The sequence below is a fragment of the Ornithodoros turicata genome, chromosome 4, assembly GCF_037126465.1.
Source record: "Ornithodoros turicata isolate Travis chromosome 4, ASM3712646v1, whole genome shotgun sequence".
NCBI classification, from domain to species: Eukaryota; Metazoa; Arthropoda; class Arachnida; order Ixodida; family Argasidae; genus Ornithodoros; species Ornithodoros turicata.
Genome location: NC_088204.1, coordinates 19,983,320 through 20,000,253, shown reverse-complemented (window position 1 = coordinate 20,000,253; position 16,934 = coordinate 19,983,320). Strand labels below are relative to the sequence as shown.

The 16,934-nt window shown below is 43.7% G+C and overlaps 1 protein-coding gene across 4 annotated transcripts in view; it reads right to left on the bottom strand.

Annotated features, from left to right (window-relative positions):
* The window catches only part of LOC135391282 (lysine-specific demethylase 4C-like), a 38,629-nt gene extending 22,354 nt beyond the window's left edge, over positions 1-16,275 (bottom strand). For 2 of the 4 annotated variants that reach the window (XM_064621481.1, XM_064621479.1), the window contains exons 1-9: positions 15,376-15,459; positions 7,617-7,787; positions 7,379-7,554; positions 5,818-6,176; positions 5,606-5,709; positions 3,927-4,064; positions 3,702-3,863; positions 3,619-3,638; positions 3,206-3,476 (exon numbers count right to left, since the gene is read on the bottom strand). In XM_064621481.1, coding sequence (XP_064477551.1) covers positions 3,206-3,476; positions 3,619-3,638; positions 3,702-3,863; positions 3,927-4,064; positions 5,606-5,709; positions 5,818-6,176; positions 7,379-7,554; positions 7,617-7,787; positions 15,376-15,450 — 1,476 coding nt within the window. In that variant the 5' untranslated portion in view covers positions 15,451-15,459. Of the gene's footprint in view, positions 1-3,205; positions 3,477-3,618; positions 3,639-3,684; positions 3,864-3,926; positions 4,065-5,605; positions 5,710-5,817; positions 6,177-7,378; positions 7,555-7,616; positions 7,788-15,375; positions 15,460-16,125 lie in introns of those variants that run through there. The other 2 variants (XM_064621482.1, XM_064621480.1) reach the window with 2 other exon arrangements.
* Between the last annotated feature and the right edge of the window lie 659 nt (positions 16,276-16,934).

Here is a 16,934-nt window from a genome sequence, read left to right as displayed (position 1 = left end):
CACAAGGGCACAATCCGATCTTGGTAGAACTCCAGAACTGACCTCCTCTGTTGTACACTGTGCCGAGTATGGACCACAGGGTTTATGACCTTCTCTATGGTCTCCTTTGTCGCACAAATCAGTCGTCTCGTATTGCCCGCGGCTTACCTGCGGGTGCGGCTTATCTGCCAGAAAATTTTTAAAACGTCCCAAAAAACGGGTCCTGCGGCTTATCTGCGGTGCGGCTTATACGCGTGAAATTACGGTAATAGCATTTTCCAACAAGAACTGGATAAAGATACTTTTGACATGTCAATGTGAAGTCTGTGTAGATGACTATTTCGTTCATGAAGTAGTCTAACAGGGACCACCCTGCACAATAGTTTCGCTGTACAGTGTCTTCACAGCACAAATTAGTTCAATTTACCTTATTATTAAGGACCCTGGTTTTCTGCTGCGGCAAATTCAAAATTCCGCGGCGCTGAATTTTAAATTTGGTGATTTTCCGCAGCAAGGAGTAAACGCCTGCTTGAAGCGGATAATGTGGGTACAATTTTTTTTTATAAATTCCAGCATTTCATGATACGTTGTGTTCTCCTCTGACAGCGAATACTGTAGTCTGCTACAATCATTTTACATTCGGCCGAAATTTATTTCAGCATCTGCAAAGTTTATAAGAATTGACAAATACTTGATCGGAATAGGCTCTAAATTCAGAGCAAGCACCCTAATTCTGTTCCTAAACTCAATTACCGCATTTACTCACAGTAATTTGCGTGCTTTTTCTCCCTAAAAAAGTCTGAAAATTTATGGGTATGCAAATTGCGCAGGAACATTCGTTACGATAATTCAAACGACGCAAAATTTCGCAATTTTAGTATGCCGGTCATATACTTCTCCTGCGACACTCCACGTCGTAGTAACTGTCCACATCAAACGCGTCCTTCGATCCAATCGGATTTCCACGGAATTCCGTGCAAAATGCCGAGAAATTTAGAGCAAACCAAGGGAATCCGCGATATTCCGTGCCAAACAAGGGATTCAGGAATGAATTCATGATTCCGTGAAATTTCGCGGGAAACCGGAACCTTAATTATTATTTGTTATTAAATTTCCAAAACACCCTCCTGGCGTGATGTAATCAGGTGATGCAGATTTTTGGGGAGCGGCCATGAGGTCTCATTTGCTATGGACACTATGTGGTGCTACTTGTGGGGGACCCTCTATGTCACAGGGTGGTATCAGCACCAATCGGGCTCTCCGAAGAAGGGGAGGCGTGTCACGTCAAGGACCTCCCTCGTGCGTGCTACAAGATCAGCTACGATCATCGTTCTCGTGCAAGAGTACACAAAAATGAAGAATTTATGGATGGGTCCTTCACTGCTCCTTTCAGCCATCACAAAAGTAGCAGGGTTTGTGCATGGATGTTGCGATGTGTTTCTTGCAATGATGCTGCCCCCACAATGCAATTTGGAGCATCAAAATATGCATTTTGGAGCACTTTGGTAGTAGTACTACCAAGCCTCGGCTTGGCAACACTGCCATTTCCATTCCAGCACGCATATGCGCTAATTGGGCCCCTTTTGGCAACAGCTGTGCAGCAACTGCTGTTTTAAATAACACCATGTGGGATTACACCAGGAGACAATTCTCACCTCCACAGAAACACACATACAGTCCTCTAATTATGTAGTGAGCAAACCTCATGAGATGCTGTTGTGTGTGACAAAGTTTCGTGTAAGTTTGTGCTTGTGTTTGGTTACACTGCTGACCTTGTCAGTGTGAAAAAAAGATTAGCTCAAGTAAGAACAGGCAGCGGGCTGGAAATGCTTCACACGAATTTCTCAAATTACCGACTGAATGAAGGCACATGCGATCAATGTGCGTGTCCTTGCGGTTGCCACAAAATAATGTGCACCAGCGTTGTTAAAGAAATGCTCTACTTCGCAGCTCGTTTTTCTAGTGCTCTCCAATCACTTCCGCCAATCTGCAACTCCTAGCTGCTCATTTTGGACCAGTTTGGCACGTTGTGGATTTTTATCTGGATGGCGCCAAATGGCACAGAGGTGGAATCAGCTGTCTCGAGGCCTTACCCTTGAGAGAATACCTTAGATCAGGGGTTCTCAAACTTTGTGGGCCCAGGGAACCCCTGCACATTTGTGGGCACACTGGAGGAACCCCTCCCCCTGCCGCACCCCACCCAGCTCACCCAATCTACTTTTGTAAGAACACAAGTGGGATCACACTAAACTAATAATAAGGGCCCAGATTTTTAGGCATTTGCCTATAAATGCCTAGAAACGCCTAAATACGACATTTTTGGGCTTGCCTGCCTTTCTATCGACCCTATTGAGTTGTAGCCTTTTCTAAACACTTTTAGACGCCATAAGAGCCTTTTTTAGAGGTGTATAAGTTCGAGTGTGTCTTTCAGGCTCGTGCTGAGTGCTGCATTTTGCTTGTCGTTACTGCGTGTTTGCGCCTTTTGTTTCTTTTTTGCGAACATTTGATCCAAATATTTGGCCTCTCTGGGCCTTTCAAGATCTTCAAGGGCAGAAAACTAAAAGTATCATTCAATAGAAGCATGTTTCCTGGCTGCCTCAGCATTCATGTACCAGACATCAAGGCTTGTATTGGTACTGTAGCCTTTAAAGGACCAAGTTTTCCTGGATCGAACCCTCTGATCGAAACACCAAGAAAGCCAAAGAGCGTACCAGATTAATGTGCCTATTTTTGCTTTTTGTTGCCTATTTTGGTATCTTTGGTAGCCTAAATGCCTGCCTATTTCCGTCGTTTTTAGTGCCTAAATTTCCAGGCCCTACTAATAATAGGACAGTTATTTTTATTCCACTGAACAAACAGTTAAATACATTTGGGGCAACCCTAGTGGGAATTTAGAGACTGATGTGCAAGAGCGCAGGTTCCCCATAGCTTGCGCTCGCAGTAACTGCCCATGGAACCCTTCGCGTGGTGTCGTGGACCTCAGTTTGAGAACCCCTGCCTTAGGTAATCATGCAGTGTTTCAGATCTCAATCACAGCTCATGCACACATAGGGTATTCATTCATTCATTCATTCAAAAACCTGCGCCATTGTCTTGGAGTTAAACCCAGTGAAACCCATTTTCAATGAAGTGCACATAGTAATGCTTATCAAGTTTGAACGAGGAGGAAATAAAACAAGCAGAGGTCACAGAAGATAAAGCAGACATACAAAATTGGGACACTCACATCTCCATGAGCATTTTCCACCATGGCCGAGCTATCCGAAGCATCAGACAGCCCTGATGAGTCCAAGCTTGCCTTTTTCTTGGTTTTCTTCTTTTCCCCTTTGGAAGCTCTTCGTTTGGGCACAACCTTCTTCTTTTTCTTCTCAAGCTCCACATCTGCCTCTTCGAGATCATATATGACTGTCCCATCCGAATCATTGGCGCCTTCGTCGGTAGCCCCTGTACATTCGCCATGTGCGACAGGGTTGCGCTTCGAGGCTCTAGGTTTGTCCCTGAAATCATCTTAAATTAGTGGAGCAAAATGGCTACGCTCTATCGCTAGAGCCAAAAGCTGTCTCAAGAAAAAAAAGAGGGAAGGAAAATAGCATAAAATCCCCAAACATATGCTTAGAATGTTGTACACATTCAACCTACCTTAGGTGCTGCACAAGAGTCTGAGAAAAATGTAAAGACACAAATATTTACGACATGCACACTTACATGCGAGCTAGCATCACCATTTCAAGCCGCGTTGGTGGAGGTGCTGCAGTGGCTTTCGAAGGGTCCTCGGGATGAAACCCAATGTCCTTCCCTGCGAGCCATAACTCGTAACGCTCCGGTTGGAACTTCTTTACAAACACGTCCATGCTGATCTTTACACAGTCTTGCCGACACATACACTGTGGAAAGAGCATGTCAAGAAAGTTAGTGATGCCTAACGGCGGCACGAGAGAAGGACATACCCGAGAAGCCCTCTTGCCGTACTCGACCCACCGAGGGAGGGCAAAGTTTGTCGACTCCGCACAGTTGAAGCCGTGGTTAAAGCCGGCATGATATCCGTACGGAAAGGTGATCATGAACTCGCCCGGTTCTTGAGTGATCTGCAAAAGTGGTGCAGGCGGGAAACGTTATCTGGCAGTCAAACCCGTTCCAGGTCTTTTGGCATCATGCGCTACATCCCCTAATGAACACTTGTTCTCTTCTGCATGCTTTTCCCAAGGGTGCGCTCCTTCTACTGTATAAACTGGAATATTGGTTGAACCTTCAATTTATGAATCGTAAAAAAAAAGGGAATCTTTTTACATTCAAAAATTGTCTGGCACATGTCTGCAATTTTCCCCCAACTTCAGCTGCTTTTTGCCGAATCCCCAGACTTCTCCAACTGCATTAAAATTCCCTGACAATTCCCAGTTTTCCAGGTTGGTAGACACCCTAGTTGCAAGTTTTTTGGCCAACGACCGTCACGCAAGGCAACGGCATACTTTTTCTAGTGCATGGGGTGAAATAAAGTTTTGATGTCTACTCCGGCTTGTAGGGTAATACCAATTTGCGCTCGTGCTTCCACAGTCGGAAGTTTTGCACCGCAAGTACAAGTGACAGGATCAGATCATAACAAGAGGTTCGCTTCACGAGGTTTGTGCATCGAAGCTGCGGCCGAGGAACAGCCGCATCCGGCGTTCCTCCAGGCCATGCTTCTACAACTCGGCCTTAGATCATCATGTCCTGTTCTGGACTCAGTCTGGGCCCCTTGGAATTCACAGGTTGGGAGTAAAAGTAGAAGGGGGATACTGAGAAAGCATCCATGCTTATAGGAAGTCAGAAAAACTGTGTGCACCCAAATGGCTGAGTCAGTGAAGCATCTCGTGCTTCCCCTGTACTAGTACTGTGCAAGTAGTCATTTTACAACTCAAGTGAACAAGAGATGTCAAGAGAAACAAGTGTCAAGAGAGCTGTGGTATTCAATGGTATCCTAAGGAACACCACCACATTCAATATTTACTGTGTGCCTTGTCCTGTGGCATTTATAGTTTTACATGAGCAGGTTCAGAGTTGTTCAAATACAGAGCCACCCCATTCGTTCTAAATCTCTTAATTCGAACTGATGCATAGGTCCTGTCAAAGTCATGTGTATTTAAATATGGGAAATTGCCCAATAATTCAAACAAATTGCACAATAGTTTGTTTAAACGAGATTGCCTAGTCTTATGCACCGGTGCTGGCAGTCTTACAGTTCGAAACAAACATTCGATGTCATTTGATATTTGATTCAGAATTCAAACTGCATGTATACACAATTATTTGCTTCTGTATTTTAAAAAAAATCAATATTTGCACAGCACTACTCTACACAAAACCCCTAACCTGCTGAAACAATCGTTCCTTGATTTGTCTCTGCTTTGACTGCATGCAAAAGTAACAAATTGAACTTCCAATTTATCGTATGATGACTACATACATCAGCACCTTTCAGTAACACCGAATTTATTCACAGCCTGTTGCAGTTAAAAAAGAAAAATCTCGTCCCTGGCAAAGACGAAAAGAAGAGGGTTGCAAGTTAGGAGGAATATGACAGAAACAAAAGTTTTTTTAGCTGCTGCACAAAATTTGACTCTCTTCCTCTAATTCAAAGCTCTCCACTCACTTTACTGAAGGGTATCGAATACTGCTTGAGGATCTGCGGAGAAATCACAGTCATCTTGTGCCGAAGAAATGCAGAACAGCCCTGGGACGTTCCGTGGAAGAACCCTGCAGGAGGTGACAGAAAAAAATCTCGAGTTCACGAGAATCATGCTGCAGGTGAGACGGCATCCCTCAACGACACACTTCCGCCATGCTGCAAGTCGAATACTGTACCTGCAGCAAGCCGCTCCAGACGACGTCCGTGCTCGGGAGGAACACAGTACCACGACTTGGGCGCACCGAAGTGGAGATAATTTATACTGTACAGGTCCATGTCTTCGGTGTGCCAAGCAAACGTCGTCTTCCACATCCCAAAGTAAAGATACGCCGTATTCACACCCTCGATCTTGATGCCGTAGTCCTGCCCCACAAGGTCCAGGATGGTGTTGAGATGGTTGATGTTGAACTCTTCAACACCGGGGTCGTAAAGTGAGCCCGACACGTCCGCACCGTAGATGGGCGGATTATAGGCCACGTTTTTCCAATACTTGCGCTCCAGGTCTTCATAGTCGAAGTGAACGGGAGTCCGATACCTGTTCAATTCAATACATTTCATTTTTTAAATTTTTGTTGCCCATGAGCAACATGGATGGTCTCAGAAATTATGCACCGCACCAAATGAAGGAAAAAAGGCAGGAAATAGAAGCAGCAATATTTACACACTAACTACACGCGACAAATATGTTTATGAATGCAACAGCCTTGATGGTACATGAAAGGGTTCTTTGACTTATAGGACCCTGATTACAACGAGTACTAACATGAGAAAACAGAGGAGTACCTGTGTACCTAAGCAAGTGCACTCCATATTATGCAGAAAAATGAAATCCTGCTGCTTATGACAACAAAGCAGTGTATCAAACTCATACACACAATTTTTCATAACTTATTGTTTAACAAGATATAGTTTTGATATGTCATCAGAATACGGTTTACCTTATCTTCTAGATTCTAATGCTCGCTTTCCCCTCGAGATAGCTCAAAATCACACACGTGTTACAATCAGCCCCAAAAATGAGAGTGCAGAGAAAAAGATAAAATGTTCAGTGTAAGGTGGCTAGCCACATCTCCATGGACACACCATGCTTGCAAAGATCATGTCTTCGATTGTTGCACTCACGAGTTTCGGATAAGCCTGTTGCACGCGGTTTCCTTTCCGACAGTTTCAACGCAAGCTTCAGCAGCTCTTTCACCACAGACAAACAGTTTCATAATAAAGCTCAAAAAGTGGTCGTGCGGAAGGTAAATGAGGGAAAACTAGCGGCATTGCACATCCCAGATGTCAGCTGCCAGAAGCTTCTCGAGGAAAGCGCACCCGCTTTCTTGCGGCACAGGCGCATATTTCTCTGACGCTTTGTATACAGATCGAAATAATACTGTATTACTCGCAGATAAGACCCACATTTTTTACCCAAAAGTATCGCGCCATTGAGGGGGTGCATTAAATACGCTGTGGAAAATCGGAACCTTACACTTAACTGGTACACTCAACTTCCGCTTTATTCAGAGATATCCTCGGCGACCTCCCGGAATCGAACGTTGCGATAGTCCCACGTCAAATCCTCTTCCGTTCTATCAAGCGTGGACGAAATATACTGCGCGCTACGAGCAGCCGCGCTACTGAAGTCTGGGTGCGTTTAATGCGCGGGGAACAGAAAACGTAACCAGCATTTCAAGTAGGGGTTGCGTTCGATACACGAGCGCGTCCAATACGCAAGTAAATACAGTATCTTACTTTTCACTCTCCGCAACTTTCTTGAACTCTTTTACAGTCATGGACTTTTTCTGGATGTTGTATTGCTGGTAGAGGCCCAGACGACCGGTCACAACTTGAGATATGGGAGCTGGAATCACCAAGTTGATGTTGTCGTAGCCCCCTTTCCTCGGAATCCATTCTTTGGGAGGAATTATCTGCCAAAGTAAAGTTTATGTATGGCCTACCAGACTTATCCTGCATTCCGTCCCGGCATTACCTTGGCTAGGCCAGCCTTGTGTGCCCCTTGAGATTCCACGTACTCCAGATACTTTGAAAAGTCCTTCATTTCTTCCAATGTCGGCCGGAACACCATGATACGGGGGATGCCGGTGGCCGTGCCCCCCTCCACCTTGGAGCTCATCTTCGTGCCGTCAGGGATATTGTGAGCCTGCAAAAGATAAACAGAAAAATACTCTGACATGTTTTCAAAACGCACATAAAAAACACATGTGCAAATCAAAGAGGACAAACTTGCTCCTTTGTCACCCAAACTTGGTTACAAATTTTCAAAATTTTCCAAGTGACACAATGTGATATTCAGTATTGCCTTAGAATGATCATGAAGGATGGCAGTGATGGATATAACAAAAAAAGAAGAAAAATACAAGACAGTTTGGAAACGCACGAGAAGCATCCGTGTTCCTGATACTGATAGGAATGCTGCTACCACGATGGCACAAGTGGTCATGAGGGCAAAATTAAATGTCCGAACATACAAGCAATCACTGTCAGAAGACAACCAAATTCCAGTGGCACTACAATGTCACCCGAAGGAGGAATAGCAATATCATATTTTTACTATACAGCAGATTTTTTTGGATAGGGTATCTTAGGAAAATATTTTTTAAATAATGATTGATATTATTACCAATATAAAAATTGACTACTACTCATTTCATTTTTTTTTTCATGTTTGGGTTTTTAAATCTCTGCTCGTTTACTTTGTTTTCCTCAATTATTTTAGTCGCCATGGTCTGGATTCGGTGGGACCTGGAACATTTCAAGCTTTACAATTGCAAAGGGGACAGTACCCACCACGAACCACAGGTCTGTTAAGTAGTAGGCTGTAATATTTTACCATCACAGTAACATGACAGCAGTTGCTGGGAGATTGTATTCATTCAAGCGAGACAAATTGAGTGTACCACATCACCTCGTGCAGCTCCCACTTAGTGAAGGGATATGCTTGGTATCGAAGATGACCAAAAGACATTAGAGGACATTAGACGCGTGGGCTCACGACTGTCAAACAGCGTGTGGCTGATGGGTTCAGATGACAGAGAAATCGCAACCACCAATATACAGAGGCACATACAACTGACGAACGACATTTCACACAAGTCAGCCACGTCTGAGAATACACCTGGCACCACGTATGCAACTATGATGGAAGAGAGAACAAAGGGTACAGGAAAAAAAAAAGCTGTCCATTGTGATATAGGATCCGAATTGTGTAAAACATGGCTTTACCAGACGTTTACTCCTGGAACTGATTCTGGAAAGGACATGTTGCCTACAATGCAACCTGACAGATCAGACCACAGAAAGACTGCAAGCAGCAGCCCCGTCTGCAAAACGTACGTACCCAACACAGGCCATATTATATTGCCTGCCATGTTATATAACCGCCTCTAGCATGGGCCCTGAACTGCGAGAGGTATGACACACGTTAAATTAATAATGGACAAATAATGACATATTACATATGACACTATATTACATTTCCCTCTGACTGGCCCTTTCATGCACTCCGCACAGTACATCCCTCGCCTGGGCACGCTTCTACGGTATGTCACAACGGTCCTTAGGTGCACAGGGTACTGGAGGGGCTATCTAGCAGCACGAAACACTTTATGCACTTCGCAGTTATTCCAATTTTTATGTGTGTATTGCTTGGGAGTTACCAACGGGGGAAGTTTGCATTGATTAGTGGTAAATCCAGTGCAGGGAGAAAAAAAAGGATGACAGTCACTACTCTAGCATATGTAGACATATGCACTGTTCAACTACCAGGGGAATCAAACACACGACCTGCAACGCACTTATACTGTGGCCAAAGTACCTTTCACCACCGAAGGAAGCTGCAAGTGCCGCAAAGTAGTGTGTAAAGTGAAGGTGATTTCAATGTCCCTGATAACAGACCGTTGTATGTGAAGAACTACCTACTTTTCAAGACACCCACATTGTTTTTCTTTTTTCGAACACCCCGATTTGGGAAGGCAGCTTGCTTATTTCTCTTGGTACGCCAAATGAACTACAGTAAAAGTCGTTGATTTCGAGTGGAACATATTTTTACGTTTTCGTGGAGGCCATAGATGACGCGGGAACTTAAGTGTGTGAAAAACGCAGGCTCATGTTTCTCGGTGATGTCAGTGTATCTACTTCGGGGGTACTTAAATTCATGATATTTTCGCTCTCGCGAAAAATCGTTCCAAATGAAAAAAAAAAAAAAAAAAAAACACTTTTACAGTATATTCCAGTAGATGGCAACATACCCCCCTATGGAACACGCGAGCGGCATATTTTTTCTTCTGTGCGACACCCTAGCGGCTGGCGAAGCGGGGGAGTTCACTGTTTCGGAGGGGTGGAAGGGTGCGCTGTTAGCAACACACAGCGGTAGCTTCCAGTTCCCAGACACACCCAAGCGACACCGGAACTACCACTGTGTGTCTCTAACAGCGCACACTTCCACCCCTCCGAAGCAGTGAACTCACCCACTTCTGCCTGCCGCTAGGGTGTCGTCCCGAAGAAAAAGTATGTCGCTTGCGTGTTCCATAAGCTTTTGTCCCAACCTGCACATAATATGCGTGCATGAATGAAAATACTTTGGATTAAATGTGATATCACAAATCACAAAAATGTGGATTAAAAGTGATATATATCGAGTATAAGATAAAATATTGTGGAAGAACGACGATTTCTTCCACTGCGGGCAAAAAAACTGTAGCCTTGCTCCATAAAAGAGCACACATTTACGTAGATTGTTGCATTAAGGGGACTATTTGCAAAGTTTAGTAACTACTGTAAACATATTTTTATTCGCGATGTGTTCATTTTCGCGAATCGCATTTGGGAAGTCATTCGCAAATATTTAATTTTGCGATTCCGGGTCTGTTTCCTTCCGTGGGATCAATGCCACGCTGTGTTCGCGAGTACAATTTTTCGCGATTTTTTAGCGGTCGCAAAATTTGCGAAAATTAATACATTGTGATTTACAGTATTTGAAGTCCCACAGAGTAAATTTCAGGGCCATGGAACTAACACGAGGAGTAATTGCAATCTAGGAAGCTAGAAGCTGCAATTATGCCACAGTTTACTTTTTTTTCTCAGCGTGCATTTCACAAGAAGAAAAATACGTAGAGAACGTATCGCACCTAATGTCTCAAAGTCATTTTTGGCCCGCAAAATGTGGGGTCAGCAGTTATCCGCTACATTCTACAATGGAATTCCAATCATTCAAAAATGAGTTATCTGACTGAAGCGCCAATTCGGACTTATCCAAAGCCACGTATGAAAACGTAAACAGTGGAGGGAAAAGGAGAGATATCGCGCTCAATCCTCCGTGAGATTATTTATTTAGATATGCTAGCGTGCTTGCCCTTTCGAGTTTCGCTCTCACTGGTAAACTGCCACTACAGACAGCAGCAAAAAAATAAATTTAGACTTCTATTACTTGTATTAATACTATCTTAAAGCATCTTATGATTTTGCTCCTCATTGTAAGTTTGCTGCTCGTGGTGTTAATTCAGGCCAAGGCTACCTGCTGGCCGGCATCAGCCGCATCTCGTCGTCTCTCTCAATGTGTGTGCATGCACTACCAGTGTGCTGTCCACTGGAAGATTACAGAATAAGTTGGTGAAGAAGGCGATAAAATTAGAGTTTAGAGTTTTCTGCAAATCGTTTATTGTTGCCTGGAACAGATGGTAGTTAGATCACCTTTGTTCATTGTTTCCCTTTCTAACTCTGACACTCTTTGTAATCTTCGATTGATTTCACGGGCACAGAGCTCTATAAGATCGTTATGGCGCGGGTTTAAAAGCACCTCGGAACAGCTTGAAAAAAAAGTAGCATGACTGGAGACAACCACTATTTAGGATCAAATCGCACAGTCTCCCGATTTCCTGAGACGCATTTCTGTGACAATTCCGCCGTAGTTTTCGGAAAGATGTGGGCACAGCTCCCTGCTAAGCACAGCGTAAGAAGCTCTAACCCACTCTTCCTCAGAATGCCATTCACGACGATATATATTCCAGGGAGGCACGCAGCTGCGATGTCAACAGCACCACCTATGTGATTACTCACAAACATTCAGTGTCACAAAAAAGCGTGCACCCTTAGGTTTTCAATAAAGTGGGACTAAACAATGTTATTGTAAGTGATCACTGGCTCGGAGCAAAATGAAGAACATAGTCTGTGTCACCTTCTACAGGTGACCGTGGTCTTTTCCACTGGTTGGTTTATGAGCAGAGCATCACCTGCAATAGCTCAGGACAAATCACTACGTAAGTGAAAGTTACATGTTGCAGGGGTGTTAGCGCAAATTGAAAGGATCAAAGTTACGTTCGCGATTTGCTTCAAAAGCAGGGCGTACACTTTTCACTAATTAAAATATATGCAAACGTCAAATAATGGTACGACCCCTGTTCTCAGCATCTAAGAAGAAATATTGATACCATTCTATTGGCAGCTAACTGTGATCGTGGTTTTTGGAGAACATCTCGTTTGATGAGGCACATCCTCGTCCTCGGTACTATCCGTAGTAATCCATCCTAAGAATCCCCCATGAATATTGCAATCTCCTGTCCCAATCCATCATCTAAAATTAAGTATAACAAAAATGTTGTAGCACGATACATGTATCGCAGCTAAATTTTGCCTAGAGTGACACTCCGATGTAGGCAAATTTATATTATTTTACCGGTTCATGAACCAAACAGTGTATAATAAACTGGTCTTCTTGAGCTGAACCGGAACTGAACCAATAACATTTTCGGTTCGACTCTCTGGTTGCCACCTACTAACTTATGCCATCAATCTTGCATATGATCCCTATGTCCTAGGTTATTGCAGTTATGAATGGCATACAGAACATCCAGTTCCACAGTTCGCACAATGATTCTGTTCTTTGTTTTTTGGGCAGTTTACCGTCATAATGATAATTTCTCTTCTGCTCCAGGTTGCAGCCTAAGATCAACGCAGCGTGCAACTCCATTTGAGTTTGAGGCCACTGAACTGCACCGAAGAAAGAGGGACATATATTTTGTTCACTTTTGCCAATGTGCACTATGTCACCTGAAGGCTCTCGAACAACAATTGAACCTCAGTATGAAGTAAGGGGATAAGTCGAATTATCCCGCTTTTAGTAATTTTTGTTGCAATGACATCTGCGTACCAGTATGTACCTGTCAAAGAAAATTTAGGACAGTATTGCCATTTATTGACTCGCTATAAGAGGGTAAGAAAAGGGAAATGCATGCATGTCAGTGAGACGGACAGCCAGATCAAGCCCCTTTTCTACACAGGCATACAAATGGTGTAGCTTAAACTTTGCTACAATGAGGAAATGAACTTAGACTTCGACTCAAAAAACATGTCCTTCCTACTTCACGTGACCGTGTCAGCAGTGCTACTGAGAGTTGTAATCAGAAAAATGTGTGCGCTATGCTAATAAGTCATATTTTGCTGGCCATACAGGCCATTATTTTTAAGATTGCGCTCGTTTAGCACCACGATAATCACGATCTAGGCTGCTCCACTGCAGAAAGGTAACTTCGCCCGTCCTGGCATCACCATGAAAGTCCAACTCGTGAAAACTTTTCCTGCACGAAAACCCTGCGCGTGAGGTGTTATATGGAAAAAGGGGATATGTCATGCTCCTGGGTTTTGTTCAATTTCTGTTAAGTCACACACCCAGAAACGATGCTAATGAGACATGCATGTAGAGTAGACACTTACATATATATGTTACACATTTTGCATTTGCATTATTCGAGGAAACTCGTCTGCAATTGCTTTACCAAATATTCACTTTGCAGTTTTCTCAGTTTGGGATTTTTCGACTTATCCCCTTATTGTATACAGTGGCCCAATTGTGATGAGCTCACAAAATACATAAGCAGAGCTGATAATATCTAAACATTCTATACCATGAAAGCAATTGATGTTCTGAGGCTGGAACACACAGAAAGGACAAATACATACAAAGCCCCAAGTGCCTAAGAAATTAAAGCGACCATGAAAGAATATTTGACAAGCCCGCAATCATTCTTAATCTGTTCACCTGTACTAAAGCATTCACTCTGTGAAATATGAGGCTGAAAATCATTCAAATCACGAAGGTATTCTATATTAACCACGGGCGTGAACGGCAGCTGCCACGGCCTGCCTCTGAGGAGAACTGGCCGTTACATCATACACAGAACATGTTGCTGATTCTTGGACGGGCTTTTGCGAGCAAACTGCAAAATTTGCAAACAGGCCTGCATACTTTGTCACGAAATATGTTTTAATTTGACCTTGAGACAAGATTGTATCTAACCGTTGACACAGAATCCTACGAAAAATGTAATATAGCCGTTGACAGTCTGCATGGTTACATGGAGCACGTTTACCACTTTGAACTTCCTCTTCGTCAGAACATACCTTCCTCTGTGACATTTTACGAGCTACTGACTACCGAACAATCCATATACGCTGTGTGTGTCGCATAATCTCTTCCTCCATTGCTGACAATTTGCCTTTCGCCATATTTCGAGTGATTTCGACGGCAGATATACGACGTCATTGTTGTCCAAGCTGAAACCACGCACCCACGTGGTCCCGCGGGGTGTGTCCTCCTCGTCGTTCACAGTTGGCTGAGAGAACTGGATGGCGAAGACGTAAGCCCGCTTCGAAGGCATATATCCAGCGGTCACGCCCGGCTATTTTTGTCTGATAACTGCACCCCTGTTGTACTGAATACGGTTAAAAGTCGATGTCTGTACGATAGTGAGGGATCATGAGAACTGTTTCCTGCAGAGTACTCGGAATTCACGAAAATCATTTCATAGTCCCTTTAATTTATTTATTTATTTGGGCAATATTGCTGACCGCCCAGTGGCAGCCTTAAGCAAAGAGACACTAGGACGAACGATAAACACAGCAAGCATAACAAGCAGGATTGTTAACATTCGGCGGTAACAATATGTATGACACCATGATAATATCAACGAGTGTGAGAGACTATGTTAAGATGCTAGCAAACATATTTGTTATAGTTGAAACAAATGTGTCTGTATCGTGTAGAGATATGACTGATTCAGGAAGCAAATTCCACTCAACTGAGGTCAATGATGAAATCATGAGGTTAATGATGAAAGAAGGCTAACCTTTTCATTGACTTCCTTCTTTCATCATTCTATGCCATATCTCCAGCACTTTGGTGCAAAAGTATATCCCCTGGCCTGAAAATTAGATAAAAGCTAAAAGTTTTTCGCGAGGCTGCAGAGTACCTTGTGTGCCCGGAGAGGTAGATTCTAAAACTAGTCAAAGCAAGGAGGAGTGTGGGCTGGCCTGGCGTGCGCTACAATACAACTCCCGTTCCCCAAGAATTCCCATAGAGTGTGGGGAGGGGGGAGTTGATTTTTCCTTAAGGTTGTTGGTAGTAATCACTGACATTAGTCTTGGTTACACGAATGCGACAGACGCGTATGATATCGAGTTATCGCACGTTCCATCCCGTTCCCTTCCCCTCCGCCCATATCGTCCAGGAATTATCGCGAAGTTCAATAAACACGTTGTTTTCACTCAACAAGCAACCAACGCATGCGAGCCACCCATTTCCGAAACATTTCATGCGCAAACGTGCGCAATAAAGGAAATTTTGTTGCAGTAACGTCCAAAAACCTAGGGCTAAACATACAGGGAAAAGAAAAACAATGGCGCAGGGTTTCCCCAAATTTCCGCCATAAGGAATTTGCCAGTACTGCGAACATAACCTCATACAAACACGAACAGCAGGAAGACCTCGCACAACGCACGAATGTGTAGCACACGCGCGAACGTGCAAACATAAAGCCCAAGCGACGCTCCGATACGGGGAAGGCGGAGCTAACACCAAACTGAAGACAACCAAATTCAAAAGAAAAAAAAGCCCATTTCTGCATTGCCCAAACGTGTAATTATTTCATTTTCTTACATAATAAACGGCGTTGAACCGCAACATGGCCACATTTTAGCCGTTTTGTTACCAGTCATCAGTTTCCGCAAGCTTGCAGCTGATCAGTAAAACACGTTGCCAAAACCATCACCTGTGCTCCTAGCCTCCTAATACATGCAAGACCAGCATTCGCGCACAATCGTGACGCTACACAGTTCGATCGTTGTAACTTATCATACCTCAGCACGTCAAAAACGAAGTTTATGGTCCCATGTTCAGGAAAACTTTCCCGTACAACTTTTAACAAACAGCGACCTTCGTTTAAGCCCACGAAACCGTGACCAAAACAACCGCAAATGCCAGAGTATTTTTACTAGCTGCTCACACGTTAAACGTTAGTTTCTGGAGTGTCGTAGTAATATGGAGGAAGCTGCATTGACTACTGCATAGTATTTGCGAGTACTCAAAGCAAAATGAAATGAGTCTGAAGCCATCCACTCGTTTGCTGGAACTAAGCCTAACCATACAGAGAGCTCATGACACACATTTTACACTGACAATAGGTGAAAAATATAAATATTATACTCACAATTCAATGGTTCAGGTGATCCAGCATGAACGAAGTGCCATACGTGTTAGATTATTTTATGACGATAAACGTAGGTCCAAATCAAAATGAGAGAGAGGCGTCCAAACAACACTCCTATCCACCATGTTGACTGTTTTTGTCCGTTTTCATCACGGCTGCAAAAACTTCTCGCCTGACGAGAAGTAGGCCCTAACGGGAACGCGTGAATTACCGCATATTTTTCGAAAGTGTTTATAAAAAACGTTTACTTAGAGTCTGAACTATGTTTCATATTAGACTTGCACGAAAATTACACCAAATCTGCAGCACAATTGTTCGCGCAGTTATGCACACATTTAGCAGACGGACTGCACTACATTTTTGTGATCAATCCGTTTCCCGTTATTTATCTCTCAAAACTGCAATAAAGATGCCAGTGCTTTTTAGTTTCCAGACACTTCAAAACGCTTTGTGAGTGGCAGTAGGCTCTGGACAAACTGAAGAAAGGATGTTGGCTTTAGCATTAGTTTCCCTGTTGGTAAGGTGTAGGTGGGTGTAGGATAGCGCGGCAATAGAGAGAGAGAGAGAGAGATGGAGATGGAAAGGGGGCAAGCCACTTTCGAGGCGGCGCGCAAGGGCGCATGTAGCGCAAGCTTGCGTGCAATGAAGAAAACGAAATTCAAGAAGTTCACGTTTTGGGCGAACTTGCCATACCTTTCTATGCCAGACTTCAAAGTGGCATGCAAAAGAACCAACAGCAGGCCACCTTTCTCGGCAGTGGACGAGATGAAATACTTGGGCAATAACGGACAGCTGTCCATTTATGTGCT